At 48.5% G+C, this 15,622-nt stretch overlaps 1 protein-coding gene across 1 annotated transcript in view; it reads right to left on the minus strand.

The window, feature by feature from the left end:
* Positions 1-1,448: 1,448 nt before the first annotated feature.
* PLCD1 (phospholipase C, delta 1) overlaps positions 1,449-15,622 on the minus strand; it is a 45,329-nt gene continuing 31,155 nt past the window's right edge. Inside the window, exons 9-15 of the mRNA XM_010153806.1 lie at positions 9,835-10,002; positions 7,880-8,036; positions 7,451-7,567; positions 5,413-5,591; positions 4,757-4,889; positions 2,219-2,368; positions 1,449-1,842 (exon numbers count right to left, since the gene is read on the minus strand). Coding sequence (XP_010152108.1) covers positions 1,751-1,842; positions 2,219-2,368; positions 4,757-4,889; positions 5,413-5,591; positions 7,451-7,567; positions 7,880-8,036; positions 9,835-10,002 — 996 coding nt within the window. The 3' untranslated portion in view covers positions 1,449-1,750. The remainder of the gene's footprint in view (positions 1,843-2,218; positions 2,369-4,756; positions 4,890-5,412; positions 5,592-7,450; positions 7,568-7,879; positions 8,037-9,834; positions 10,003-15,622) is intronic.

The raw sequence follows: 15,622 nt of genomic DNA on the forward strand, positions 1-15,622 counted from the left end.
GTGGGACAAGCTCTCTCCACGGTCAAGGGCATCCTTGGGCACCCTTCGTTCATGCTTTTTATCCCAGGGCTCCTCAGAGCATCCTGGGAGCAGGGACCAGACCTGGGCTATCCTTGAGTTGGAATCAAGGATGTTCCAGCCTCGGCCTTCAAATGCGTCTCCTGCTAAAACGTGCCCCATCACCCAGGGGAGCCGAGGGCGAGCCCATGTCACTGCAGGACACCCCGCTCTGCCTCAGTGGCCCCTGCCACTCCCGAACCCTTTCAGCCGCTGCAATAGGAGCCCCTGAGTTTTGGGCGTAATTCACGCTTAATCTGGCAATGGCTTACATCATCACACAAAACTCTAGTGAAGAGGAAAAATAAATGGATCCAGCAATGACAACTGCAGCATAACAAACTCCAGGTAGGACTCAATGCAACCCAGTTTTGCCGCAGGTCCAAGAATCACTAAATCCAGGTTATTTTGGACATTAAAAATAGGTGGGGGAGTGAGTGAACTGGAATTTGTTTAAAAGGACATTAACCTCTTTGGCAGCAGCCCATCCTCTCCACCATCAGGCATGCAAAACCCCCAAAAGACCAGTACCTTCAAGAAATTCAGCAGGCCCATCTCCAACTTCATGTGCGTTGCATTCAAAACGAAGCAGCAAATACTGACACGTAATTGGACTTTTCCCAAATTTTTTTCTTTTTACATTTAATAGTCTAACATATTGTTAGTAACAGAGTTGGCATTTCAAAACATATATTATTCCGTTTCAACAACATTCTCTTAACTCTGTAGTTGTACTTGAAGAAAAACCACCTTTTGCCATAAATACTGTGTTGCTGTTCAAAACACTCGTCTGTTTGTGCTGTTTCCTCCGCGGCGCAACTGGGACCAGGCTCAGGTATACCATGGTTTCTACTGCCACTTCCCCGGTGTTAAAAAATGATGGTTTTCTACACAAACACGAACAAGGAAAGTTTTACTGCAATAAAGAAAAGCCCTACTGTCAGCTGAGTGTTATTTCTACCGTCGTCGGCAAAAGACGTTCTCCGACGTCCCTCTGAGTGGGTTTCGCTTTGGATTTGAGGCAAAACGTGCCGTTCTGCAGCTTCTTTTCTCTTCGCAGGACGAGGCTTTGAATGCAAAGCGACCTGGCTGAGAGCCAGGCAGACAGGCGGAGTGCCGTTCATGTATTTTTTATTACAATACAAAAGGAAAGTCAAGTTACATAACGTGGGCCTTTGTAGTGCAGCTTTCTTTTTAAATCTGTAACAGATAAAGAGAACTCTGTCCCCGTTTAAGACTTCATACGGTGAAAGATGGTTGACATCTGAAGTTGCAAGAAGTCACCTGGCATCTGGCCACTGATTTCAGCAGCAGGGTGGATTTTTTTCTTGCACAGATGTTGGGTGTTTTGTCCAGATGTCTGACCGAACCCAACCCAAGAGCTGTATTTTGCTAAAAAGGAGTCCCTATCGTCTCGCTAAAAGCAGAATTTTAAAAAAATCACACTAAATAAAGTGAACTAAAAACATAGCTGGATCGGTCGAACAGGTACAAAAGGATTAATCTCAACAGCAGCATTAGGATGTTTCCAGCACGCAGGATGGAGAAGGTTGATGGCTATTTCACATCAGGGGTCCCATGGGGCACCATGTGCTGCTCCAGAGGGGCACTGGGGATTTAACGAGACCCTTCACACGCTGAATTCCTTCTAAGTCTGGAATGAGGTTCACTGTGCCCTGAAAGAGCTGAGCTGCTAATCACAGTCCTGGATGCTGATGTACACAAAGAGGGTGGAGGAGGAGTACGGGTCTCCATTCTTGGTCAGAAGATGGATGTGACGGTAACCTGGAAGCAGAGACACAGATGGGAAGTGGCCTTTAGTGCAGCTTGGGACAGTATTTGGTCACATTTGCCAAGACACTGCAAAAACATCTCCCTGTCTCAGAGCCTTTAGCTCCCAGCACCCCACAGAACAGGTAGGTCTGAGAGGCACGGCTTTGAGCACTGGTAACACAACATTCCCAAGGGCACTGGTTACAAGAGGATCCTGTCCCCAGAGACAGTGTTAACAGCTGCCCAATAAACCCTTTATCATCTTGCCCGTACCCCAGAGAGAGGGCCTGTTCTGACCGAAGGTGTGATGGATCTGGACTGCTCATCGAGGACACTGGAGCTTCCCAAAGGGCTCAGTGGTTGTGAGGAACAGGGAGCAGTGCCTTACCTTGCTTCAGACTAGTGAAGGGAAGGGTGTACTGCCCAATGAAGTCGTTCTTGGTTGACATGTCAAAGTCTTCCACCACAAACCGGACCAGGGCAAGTGCAGGGATCTCTATGTCAAATGTAAACTCTTCATCCCATTTTGGGTTAAAGCCTGGGCAAGACAGACAAGGATGGACGTCAGAGCTGATAAACAGGGAAGGGAGTGAGAGATGCTCACAAGCAAGGATGGAGGTCAGAGATGTTGGCAGATAAAGACGGTGGCCAGAGATGCTTGTAAATGGATGGAGACTTTGCCTGACTGCCAATCTAATCTGACCCAGGCCACAGGTCTTAGGAGGTGCCAAAACCACTGGTCCCAGCTCTGACACTGATTTGCTACCTGGTATTAATAGATCACTGAATGGTTTGGGTTGGAAGGGACCTTAAAGCCCATCTAGTTCCACCCCCCCTGCCATGGGCAGGGACCCCTTCCACTAGACCAGGTTGCTCCAAGCCTCATCCAGCCTGGCCTTGAACACTTCCAGGGCATCCACAGCTTCTCTGGGCAACCTGTTCCAGTGCCTCCCCACCCTCTCCGGGAAGAATTTCTTCCTTCTATCTAACCTAAATCTACCCGCTTTCAGTTTAACACCATTACCCCTTGTCCTCTCACTACACTCCCTGATAAAAAGTCCCTCCTAATCTTTCCTGTAGGCCCCTTCAGGTACTGGAAGGTGCTATAAGGTCTCCCCGGAGCCTTCTCTTCTCCAGGCTGAACAAGCCCAACTCTCTCAGCCTGTCCCCATAGCAGAGGTGCTCCTTCAGCTCAGGCTGCTTACTGCAGACCTCAGCACCATGGTCCCAGAGGGCAGCGAGGAGCAGGAAGGAGGTGAACTCAGGCCCTTCGCTGGCTGATATATGGATGTTTTTGGTTGCCATTGGACCAGCTGCAAATTTTTACAGCCCTAAACCAGGGGAGAGCAGAGAGGAGAGCTGTGCCTTTGTGCTGTGACAGCCTTCTGGGGCCTTAAGCCTCACTGAGTGCTCAAAGTACACACCATGTGCCCCAGTTTCCCTGTCTGCAAGAAAGGTTAATGCAGAGTGCCTGATTACAAAAAGCATCATCAAGGCTGTGGGCAAAATGTTTTATGTCTCCCTGTATAAGAGCAGTGTCCGAGACAGCCAGATTAGCCCCACTTCTGTTATGGAAAAGGAACGTCATAGAATCACAGAATGGTTTGGGTTGGAAGGGAACTTAAAGATCATCCAGTTCCAACCCCCCTGCCATGGGCAGGGGCACCTTCCAGTCCCCCCAAGTCCTTCTCCTCAGGGCTGCTCTCTATCCACTCTCCACCCAGCCTGTCCTTGTGCTTGGGATTGCCCCAACCCAGGTGCAGGACCTGGCACTTGGCCTTGTTGTCCAGACTCACAAAGCAAACAAAGCAAGACCGTCACATCTGATGAGAGACGAAGAGCAAGCTCAGTGCTCTCTCTCCAGTCACGGCAGGTGCTCTCTGCACTTTCAATAAACCACTCCCCAGAAACAAACAGGCGGAGAGGACATCCTGTTTGACATCCTGCTGCCCGGGTCAGCCCAGCCTGTGCAGCGTGGAAGCTCAAGGACTGTGAAACATCAGCTCAAGCCTGCTGGTCATGGAGGGTCTGTGGACGATCTGGCAGGAGGCAGGGATCTTTCAGTTGGCCCTGACGGTCCTGAGATGGACCTGTCAGCAGTGCCATAGAAAAATACCTGTGCTGGGCTGGTGCACTTTATATGAACTTTCACGGAATTAAATCAACTGGACTGTTCAGATAACACACATCTGCTCCTGACCCCCTTCATCCTTGGGAAAACAACAGTGTTGCTGATCCCACGGTAGCAGAAATCATGAAAGCTGAGGGAAAATCATTGGCTCCAGGACAGCAGGTTCACTGTACAGATATCTATGGAGGGTTTTCAACCCATCTCAGAGCCACAGTGAGATGCTCAGGGCTGCTGAGCCAGCAGGTTCCTGCAGCCTCTCAAGCTGGGGCCTGATCTGTGCCCACAGCCCCTGCTTCAGTCCCACCGACACAGAACCATAGAATCATTTAGGTTGGAAAAGATCCTTAAGATCATCAAGTCTAACCTTCAAACATCAAGCCAGGTGAGCTGCTGAAGCATGGTTACATATCTGAAACCTCAGCCCATGAAATGCAGCCCCCTATGCAGCTGCCCCTTTCCAATATTGAAGTTTTCATTGGTTTATTCACTTTTCATTGGGCTACACTCCCTCCAGCATCCCTCCATCCACTCCAGGGCTGGCCTTGGAGCCGGGTGTGCTGAGCAGCCCTGAGGAACAGGCCTGGCAGGTCTGAAACACCCCCTCCACATCTTTCACTCAAGACATTATAAATATTATTGTAGGTGACAGAAATGGCTGTGAGCTTTAGGAGCTGGGCCAGATTTACTCCAACGGGAAAAAGGAAAACGGAAACATCTCTAGCAGAGAGGAAAATATGCAATGGCTTTCTAGGACCGTCCCAGGAGAGCACAGCATAGAAAAAAAAAAACCCTTACCATTGTTTTCAATGACTTTGGTCTGCTTCTTGTTGTTATCCTGTTGGATACCATGGATCTCTACCGTTACCTTCGGGTCAACAATGGAGTTTTTGCTTTTGTTCACCTTGGGCAGCTGCTGACCAGAGATGATCTGTGGGGGAAGCAGAGGGAGATGTCAGGACACCATTATGACCAGGGGGCTCCCTGCCAAACTTCCCTCTCCTCCAGGAGTGCAGGACCTGTTGCCATAAGCTGGTGTTGGTCTTTCAGAGCCAGTGTTGTGCCACCCTTCAGAGGGAGTTGCCACGAGCCAAAGCACCTAATGAACATTGCCCCAGCTGAAACAGCTGTTGAGAGCACAGGCAACTTTTCTAACTGTCCCCACAGTGATCAAATGACACTTGGAAAAACCAGTGGTGACTGCTGACTGCATGTCTGCCTGTACGTTTCTGTAACGACAGCGAATACCGTCATTAAACTCTCCTGGTGCCGACCATTAAACATGTAAGTTCCTGGAGGATGAGACCCCATGCAGGACTGAAGCAGAGACCTCAGCAGCGGGAAATTAGTAGGGTTAGGAAAAAAGTTCCCATGTGGGATCAGGAGAAGGCACAACCTACACACCCCCCCTGAAGGTGGATGCTACTGAGACATTTTCCGACTTCTATTCTTACTTTAAGGAGAAGCTTCTTCTTTGTCCCCCATGTTCCTTCTGTGATGGATTTTGGATTGAATTTGGTTTGCTCATCCCGGAGGAATTCCGGCTTTAAGACATACCCAGAAAACCCATTGTCCTGGAATCGACCCTGGTAGACATCCATTTCTGTGCCTGCTGTCTGGAAATTTAGGGCAACTGCAACATAAATAAATAAATTCAGTCACTTTCAGATAAATCAATGGGAGTCTCTTTATACTAATTCTGGTCACATGAAATTGCACTTCATGGACATAAACATTGGCTTTTCCACGCTTCAAAGAGCAGTGATACACTCTGACCCTTGCAGTCTGCTATCCCTGAGGATTTCTTGCATTCACAGATGTTAGAGACAGGAGGAGCCAGTACAGCCATCTCAGTTGTCCTCCTGCCTGTCACAGGGGCAAAAAGTGGCCTGCACTCAATTTCCGTCACCTGGTTGGGCAACTGCATCTTTGAGATCAATCTATTCATTTCTGTGCTGAAGGACATCTCCTGCAGTGAAGCCAGCAAATCCTTCTCAGATTGTTTATCTGGCTACTTAACCTCATTATAAAACCTCCTTTCCAGCCCAGATATTCCTATTTCCATTTGCCATCCTGAGGGCCATTGATGCCTTTGTTGGTTAGACTAGAGTTTTTTTCGCTGTCTGAACTCTCCACACAGGAGTACAGAAGCTGTGATCAAGCGATCTCTTTATTGTCCCCTTCCCAAAATACATCAAGCACCACTGGTGTCCTACCACCAGGGAGGTTTCTTGCATTCTTTTCAATTTGCCACTGTCTTTTTAAATGCACTGATGTCAAATCTGGAGGCACTCTCAGTGAAGAGTTTCCCTAATACTACACAGGGAACACACATGGAGCCCACCACCTCCTGGGTACTCTGTTGACTTCTCAAGGGTGATGCTATCTTCTTCAGCAACTTCTAAGACAGCTCTAGGACAGATGGCAACTTATCCTGGCCCTGGGTCCTACATACCCTGTAATACTGGATGGCCAAAAGCATTTTAAGGCACTCCTGTTTTTCCACCTACAACCAGGACTTTAATAACTGCAGTATACTGCTTTTACTGTGAGCTGCAAGTACTCAGGTCTTCTGGAAAAACTTTATGTGCCCAAATACTGAATTCAGGTCAGATAAGGCATGCAGGTCTGGCCTTAGTGTACCCTGAGGGACCTGATGTTGCCTCCCAGGGACTCTCCTGAGGGATGACTCAGTGCTGGGGAGACAGGCCAATGGGTGGTACTTGTGTCCCCACAGGGGCTGCAGCACCCAGCGAGTTCATACGCTGCCAGGCACATCCATCCCCCGCAGGTCCACACAGCTGGGGGACAGGGAGCCCTGCATCTGCAGCTTCTCTTGTCTGTCTGGGTCACACAGACACAAGTGGGACGTGTCCAACATCCAGCATCACCAAGTGAGCCAAGCATGTCATCACCAGCCTGCCCACTTACCGCTGCCCCAGGTGTCTTGGGTGGGAGCTACAACATAATGCACTTAACAGGCTCTGGGACTCTTGTTTTCATCCAGTCTCTGAGACATCAATATACCATCAGAGTCCTCAACGCCATGGGAGTAGGTATGATGCGCTGTTCTGACTACAGGGAACAGCTCGGGCCACAGCTTGGCCCTTATGGTTACGGCCTTGCTCTAGGGCTGTAGAGACTGTAGTTTGACATCTCTGCCAGAGATTTCAGCAGCCCTTTCAGTGACTGTAACTCCTACTTCCCTCCTCCTTTGTTAAATGGCAATAACTCTGCTTCCAGTGAAACTGCAGTGATGTGCACATTAATGTGCAGGAAAGGTTCTCCTAAGGGTTTTGAGGAGTGCCAGAAAAAGGTCTATGAAAAGCCATCGAGCATTGACTGAACACCTCATCTCTCCCAGTGACCACTGAGCCTCTCTGCCCGCAAATGGCTTGAGATTGCAGATTTATCTCAGCTGAAGCCCCTCCACAGCCGGGTCACGGGTGACCCAGCCAGGTTAACCCTCTCCAACTTCCCAGTTGCACCCACCGATCTGGCAGCCGACGTTCCACAAGTCAATGGGGTTGTAGTTGGAAGAATCTGTCCGCCAGCCTGCAGGGTAGATCCGGCTCAGATGCCTGATGTTATGATGAATAAAACTGGTTGCTACAGGAAAAGAAGAAGAAAATGGCCCTTTCAGTGATGGGGGCTACTTTTATCTCTTCTTGATGCTGCTGTATATGCTGCTCTTCTGCCTAGTGAGTCTGGCTGAATGAGAACTGCCTGCATAAACTGCTCTTCTTGGTAACAGCCTCTATGATATTGAGTTATTCCCACTGTTTCTCAGTGACATGCATAGCCACAGAGATCATAACCCTTGATCAGGACGCCTCTTCCTCATGCTTAACCACCACGAGCCGTCCCTTTACAGGGGACTGGGACAGAGGGTGGCCCTTCACCAGGGCAGAACGTACATACCAGACTCCTGGGCTAGTTTCAGAGCTTTGCTCTCCGAGAACGATGACATTTCGTAGAAAGCCCGAGGATGGCTGGGGTCCTCAAAGCCATTGAAATGGACGCTCTTGCAGTAGACAACTGTGTCTGACAGCTCCTTGGCCAGCTTCAAGGTGTCACTCTAAAAGCAGGAGAGGAAGATTTTAGTGGGGATTTTCTGCAGTCATACTCAAAAGTAATAATCATGTTTTGTCTAGGACCCCTGGGGCTCCTCCACCATCTTCACATGGAAAGGATGCACACTACCAACACTCAGTGGCACCCCTGTGCAGAAAGGGTGGAAAAGGGACAGGCTGCCCTTTCGATGTCCCTTGTCCTGCCTGGAGAGTGCTAATCCCTCCTTTCAAACCATCACTGCCCTCTCAGGCCGATCCTGGCCTGTCCAATGATATCACTGACTTCCCAAGCATTACTAGAATATTTTATTTCATCTGGGCCATCTCTCCTTCTGCATTTATTTGCATGCCATTATGTGAATTAATATTTCAGCTTGGATATCACAATTTAGAAGTGATTAGGGCTACAAACACAGGAACAACTCAATCTGCCTGTATCGGTGGGCTAAGAGAGGATTTCACACAACAGATGCTTTGCTGTCCCAGCACCCTTGTTGCATGATGTTCTTTGCATGGATTCTCTCTTTGTTGGTGAGATACCCTTTCTGCTGCCTTCTGCATGATCACTTGTATCTCAACATCAATGGCTGCCTCCAGTTTCTTAACCGAGCCAATGAGTTAGCCGTGAATTTTCCATACTGCCCTGGTACCAAGCATGCAAACCTGAAAATAAGGGGAAGTGAAGGGTGTTTTGGCCTCCACAGTGCTTAAGCTTTTTTTCTCTTGAACTGGGAAGTTCTCATAACGTAGGTGCCTCCCACACCACAGCCACATTCATTGGTGCAAGGGTGAAGTAAGAGCCACCAGCTCCCATCAGAGGCAAGGAAAGAAAATGACAGACTTCAAAATTATACACACTGCTGGCTACAGTTCAGAGGCAGAAATAAGACCCTCAAAGAGGGAGCAAATCAGCAAGGGGAGCATAGATCAGAGCAGATCCAGAGGCAACGTCAACCAGCTTTGCCATCATTGGGACTGAATGTATTTATGTCATGTATGACCCTAGTCTGTAAGAGACACGGCCCTCACTGTGACCTGCAGCCCAGAAAAATGAATGTCCTCACATGGGGGAGCAAAACACTGCTGTAAAGGGCAGCCTTTTCCTCCCAGAAAGAGTCATCCCAATTGTTTTGATAACCTGCCACCAGTTCCCCATAGATCTGAAGCTCTTCCCTCCCCTCCTCCTCCAGGCCAAGAAAAACATGGCCAGTGAGGGTGCAGGTAAGTCCCCAAATGTGACTAGAACGGCACCAGCCTCTGGTAACAAACAAATTCATTATGGTCCCATGATAAACAGATGTCTGGAAAACAGATACAGGTTGAACATGTGGCCCTCTACTCCTTCCATAAATGCTACATGACCTGTCCCAGCTGCAAGGTCCTCCAGCCTTGTTTTAAGGGTAGAAGACAACCTTCATGCTTGGCTGGCTCTGCAAGATCTCTGCACTTGGGACAGAGATCATTAAGCTGAGCAAGGACCAGGATCCTTAGCTCCAGCAATTTCAACAATTCACCCTTCCATATCCCCAGGTGAGTAGCTGAAAACACTGAAAAGTGTATTAGCTGGGAACATATTAAAAGTGTGTTTCAATTGATTTTTTGTGTTTGGGTTTTTTTTTTTTGGCATGGTACAAAGCTTGTCTAGGAAGGGGTTTCCCAGCACAAGTCATAGGTTAGGCTAACAAGAGGGGTTTTCCTATTCAGGAATTCAAAGCCTCCTGCAATGGGCAAAAATCTAGTTTATAGTTTTTCTGCCTCTCCAGGTCTGCCCCTTTTCAGGACTCAGTTACTTCTTTTACTTACCTTCCCCTGCTGCTGTACCTCGGTCTTTACAGATTCATCTTCGATTTCAGCTGCTTCATCTTCATCAGAGACATCCTCAGCCTCCAGGTTGTTGTTCCCATTTGTTCCAGCAGGGTCCTCCTGCCTGCTCAGCTTCTTGCCCTTCACAAGGATTTTCCCTTTCAGTTGCTGCATGGAAGTGGAAAGTGGACAAAACAGCTGATGATTAGAAAAGAATCTGTCCTGACCTGAAGGAGCAAGGACATAGCAGCTCCTCAGCTGCCACCAGGGCCAGGGCTTTTTAGAGCTGCATCAGTCACTGATTATTATCAATCGATACAAGTCAAAAATTAGTCCGTTTTTCCACTAAGGCCTTGTGCTGGGTTCAGCCAGGAAAAGGGTTAAATCTCTTTACTGTGTCTGCTAGAAAGCTGTGTTCCTGGATACACCGGGTGGCTGGAAACATATCCTGTGCCCCATGCCACTGCCTGAAATACTATCCTGGGCCTTGAAAAGCAAGTCCTGTGGACTTGACCATGGACGCTATTGCGCAGGTCATTCACGACTGTGAGAGCGGCTTCGTGGTATTTTGCTAGCCGGAGTTAAACCACGACAGTCCTTGTCCTGCTTCTGGCCAGTCTCTGAGACCACAAGCCATGAGCTTGAAAACCCCAGATAGGCCCCAGATTCCCCTCTGATACGGAGCTGTCCATCCCCTCCACCAGGCAACTTAAACTCTCATGCTGTTGGAGGCAATAAAAATATACTGTTTTTTCCCAAACTGAATGTGGCCCAGCAAACAAGGCCAAGCCTGGAGGTCAGGGCTCATGGGAGCTATTTGCAGCACTGTTTCTGCCCCTTTGTGTGGCCCTGTTATAATCTACCCCAGTCTCTGCAGTAGTTATAGTTACAAACACAGGCATAGCTTGGGAAAAAGTATGAGATCCAGGCAGACACTGAAGCAGTGCAGCCCTCTGCTCCACTAGACATTTTAATGGGGACAGAGGTCTATTAATTTCTGGATAGGTGCCTCGTGCACAGCAGAAATGGGATTTTAATATGTAAGGGATGCTGCAGGTGAAACCTTTGGGTGCTGACAGCCTAAGGAAGAGTTCCCAGACCCTTCCTAAAGATACCTCCACCCTGAAAAGCACTCATCCTGTGACTGCTACCATGGTACAACACTAATAATAACTAACAGCATGTGTCAATGTACCAGTTGGCTGCTGAGCTAATCCAAGGAGCACATTTCTTGTGCTGAATCAACCCTCTCCAGCCTCTTTCAAACTCCACAGAAAACCACAGGTGAAGGAACACACCAACAGTGCTCGCAGACCACCATACCACTAATGGATCTCCTGCACAAGATATGACTGTGGGAGTACGGCGGAAGCCTGGAGAGGGCTGTCTGAACCCAAACAAGGCAGCAGCGATGTTGGCAGCAGGGAGCAGGACTGAGAAAGGTGACTGCCTGGGTGCAATCTCCAAGTGAGCAGATTATGCTATAAAAATCAGTTAATTCAGCCCAGGAGCACCCCTAGATCCTGTAGCTTCCAGTGAAGTCAGCTGGAGATTTGCTGCCACATGGATGTGTTTGGCAGTCCTGGCTTTGGAGGGCCCACTTATTCCAGAAAAATGCAATCTCAGAATTGGACAATACAACATGTCACTCTATGTAGCATGTCTCCTCCCTCTCAGTAACATCCTGTATTTACCCTTTCCACAACAGCAAAAGCAACGTTCCCAAACGACAGAACTGTGGAAAATCAAAGATATTTTAGAAAGCAACCCAGGCATTTTCAAAGATGACTATTCCCCCTTTGTGGGTGCAAGCAAGTTGCATCACATCTTTTCAGAGACCAGTCCAACCTCTCACCACCCAGCAGAGCTGTGGGTGAAGCTTGGTCTGAGCTGAAATGTGACACTGGCACCCAAGGCAGCAGCCAAGAGCATTTTTCTTCAGCTACCACAAATGATGTGTTTACTTTCCCTGTCACTCAAAAGCTACACAAAGGCAGGAATAAAAAGGCCCAAAAGAGCAGTCAGAGCATATCAGTATCCTCTTCTCCATCCCCAGACCATCCTCCATCCTCCCAGCTCCTCAGCCCTCTTCCAGGCCAGAGCTGCGTCCTGCTTCTTCACATCCAGGGCTGGGAGAAGAGTTGGCTCATCTTCAAAGTCTCACTTCAGCCTGCTGCTCACATGCCTTTAAACACCCTCCTGCCCTCAACATCCAACAATTCCCTGTTCCTGTCAACACTTTGAATGGACAAGCCTGGAAGGATCTCCCTGAGGGCAGCGGAGAGGGGAGCAGAGAGGTCTCTCTTGTCTTTCACAAGCTGCAGATAACATCCTGCTATGTAATATATTATTACCTGCCTCTACTTTCTAACATCCCATAAGAAACCTTACCATATCATCTCACAACTCAACAGTAGAAAACCAGGGATGAGGTATGTTAGGGTAATTCTTAATTACCAGTAGGACTAATAGCCTATTTTAAGCCTGTCCAGTTCAGGACAGCCCATCCAGCAAGTGAGAGGTGTAATTTCTGGCACAAAACCATCCTAGGTGGCTGAATAACATCAGCATTGAAGGCACAACACAGCCTCCACCTTGCCTCCTCACCATACCCCATACCACAGCTGCCAGCAGTGCGTCGTCAGTGTTGCTGTTTTATCCTGTCTAGACTGTGGTTTCTTGGATGCTCCCCTTGGGTGCAGGGGCACTGGTCAACCCAGACTGTGTTACTCAAGACTTTCCGTAAGGTGATTATGGTGGTCCCCTTTCGACCTTGAAATCTGAGAGGTTGGCTCACTTCTGGAGTCCTGTTTCATTGCAGAGGTTTAGCAACCCCCTGTGCAGGTGACTTCCACCATGCCTACGAGGGAGAGCAGCCCATATGCCACTTAACTCCAGAGGAGATGCATTAGGTTACTGGGCCACCATGAGGGGTGAGGTTCACCCCAAATCAGAGCATTTTCATCTCCATTTCCTGCAGGAGGGGCTGTTTGATAGTGGCATTGCACTGAATCCACGCTGTGAGCTGCCAGTCCCAAACATAGAATCATAGAATGGTTAGGGTTGGAAGGGACCTTAAAGATCATCTAGTTCCAACCCCCACTGGAACCCCCCATTCCAACATTGTCTTCCTTCACTTAATACGAGCCCTAGGACGCCAAGTTCCAAAATCTGAGTGCTTATCTTCTTTAACCAGGTTTTAAATAAGCTGATACACACAGATACACACACACACACGCACTTGTTCCATCTCTCTTAGTTCTCCCTCATGTGATATTAAGTATTTCTGGCCTGAGGCGAAAGACACTCATCAGTTCAGCTCTGTTGAGCAGTTCCCTTGTCTTAGGAAGAAGCATTAGCTGAAATACTCCATAAATATTCGCCAAGTAGACCATAAAGCTATTCCAGCTGCCTGTGACAAGCCCAAGGTTGAATACAACCGAAGGAAATGGGAAAGGCAACAAGGACACCGGACTCTAGTGAGAACATAGACTGGAGTGGCTTCTGGAAGAGATGCAACTCTTTCCATTCCTCACATGCCTTGTAAATCGCGTTACCTTAGTTCTCCACAAGTGGAGCTTCCCTGCCCTCCCATCTTTCAACTGAATGCTGAACAACCTCAGCTCTGCAAATGTGTTCTGACACACGGCTTTGCTTCCTTTGGGATTTGTGATTTGGGACACAGCAACCGTCTCAAACGAAACCACTGCTGATTTAATCTGACAGAGCAAAGCTGCACGCAGCTGAGGGTTTTAAAAGATCTGAATACACGTTTATCCCACCTGAGAGTTTCTTGGCCCTGTCAGCAACCTGAAAGCCATGACAAGGTTTGATTTACAGTTTTCATCTTAGTGGAAGATTTGTAAAAGTGATCCACCTCGTCAAACTTTCTGTGCCTTCAACACCTCCTTCAGAGTCAACAGAGAGAACTACACTCCCAGGGCTTAGACAAACACTTAGGAGGAAGCAGACCACACCTCCGCCTCTCCTGGTTGCATTAACTCGTTCTCCAAAGGAGCCCAAAGCGAAGTGCTCACAGACATGGATACACAGGGTCTGAGCACTGCCACCTTACATCCTGCTCTCAGGATGAAGATCCCCACCTCCCAGATTACTGAGAAGCTGTGAGGATTAACATGTTCACGTTCATAAGGCAATGTGCAGACCAGATGCACTGACTGGTACCACGTCTCCATCCGTGTGTGGCCTTCAGCCTAGCTGTAAGCTGAAGGGTGGCAGGGTTTAACAATGAGCAGCACCAGAGGGTGAAGAGTCTCCAGAAAATGGGAAGAAACACATTTTCAAAGGTGGTTTTGAGAGATTTGAGGGAAACTCAGCTCAAGAACTTGCAGACCAGGCTGACACAAAGTGGGCTAACCTTGGGGAAAGGCACAGATGTGGAGTCAGGCATAAGGCAGCGGGACTAGAATCCACATTCATGCTGAGTGCATGATGCTAAAGTCACCCTCCCGGGCAGATGGCTCCCAGGCTCCAACTGCTGGGCTTAGCTGAGAGAAACCTGGAGGCATTTACTGCCTGGCCGTGAGCAGAGGGCAGAGCTCCTCAGCCACCCTGCTACTCAGATCACTGCGCCCTTCGTTGCAGCTGCTATGCTTGGAAGTGGATTCCAAGCTGCATGGCTCCAAGTGGTGTCAGTGGGGGGACTGGACACAATGATGGATGCAACTGGTGGGACAGTGGAGTGGATGGCAGAGGACCCTGCCACTGCACTGGGGCTCACAGCTAGGGGTGTTCGTGGTCCAAAGGGTCACCTACCAAGGCAGGTCTGTTAAACCCAATGCCACTGTCATTGTAAACACGGAATTCCAGTAACAAGGAGTTGGAGGAGGTTCAGATATGCCTGACACACTCCATAGCTGCAGCTGGTTTAGTCTCATTCCAGGGCTGGGTTTTTGAAACATTTATACCTGGGATGCAGGGAGAGGGGGAAGGGGCCCTAGCAGATCAGCGATGGGGCAGAAGGGCCTGCAACAAGCAACCAGCCGCAGAGATTGGAGCAGCTCTTCCCTACAACCCTGGCACTACCCAGAGCTTTTGTGCCTTCATCTTACAGGCCTTTAACTTACTACTGGGACCTAAAGACAGCAGCTTGAGGGATATATTTAGATGCCCTGTGCAGTCCAACACTGTTCCTGAATGTAGCCTAATAAATCAGATGCCTGCCCTAGGCTGTGGGATGAATCATTAGCGTGAATCCAAACTGTGTTGATCTCCCTTTAATTACTGACACTGCCCTGCTAACATAATCTGCAGCAATTCTTTGCCTGTTTTTATTTACAGCCTTTCAGCCTTCTTCCCAGTGACAGATCCCACTCTTTTTCTAATATAAAAAAAATAGTATGTCATCCTGGGCTTCCCCATGCCAGCTTCACAAGGAAGTGGAAAATCCAAGAGGTTTCTGGTTTGGGTTTGTTTTTTTTTTTTCCCCCCTTAATGTTTCAGCTTCAATTTATTTTCCACCAAAAATTCAGCAGTTCAGCCCACTGCACTCTCCTAGTTCACACAGTAGGAAAGCAAAGGAAAAGTACCAGAGGGAAAAGGACAAGTTTGGCTATATTGGCAATTTTTCTCCCTTTAAACTAAACTGATCAGTCCCTCCAATGGAACATATCAGACCAAATCCATTCACTAAGGTGGATCTGGGCTGTTTTGTTCCAGCTGAGGCCACGTGTCCGCCTGGGCAATCACAGCAGGAGGTTAGAAGAGAACAGGAATGGGAAAAACATCTTTGGGAAGTTGGGGTCATTCCCTTAAACTCACATCACAT

This window comes from Eurypyga helias, unplaced genomic scaffold, assembly GCF_000690775.1.
Source record: "Eurypyga helias isolate BGI_N326 unplaced genomic scaffold, ASM69077v1 scaffold12520, whole genome shotgun sequence".
In the NCBI taxonomy this organism is placed as follows: domain Eukaryota; kingdom Metazoa; phylum Chordata; class Aves; order Eurypygiformes; family Eurypygidae; genus Eurypyga; species Eurypyga helias.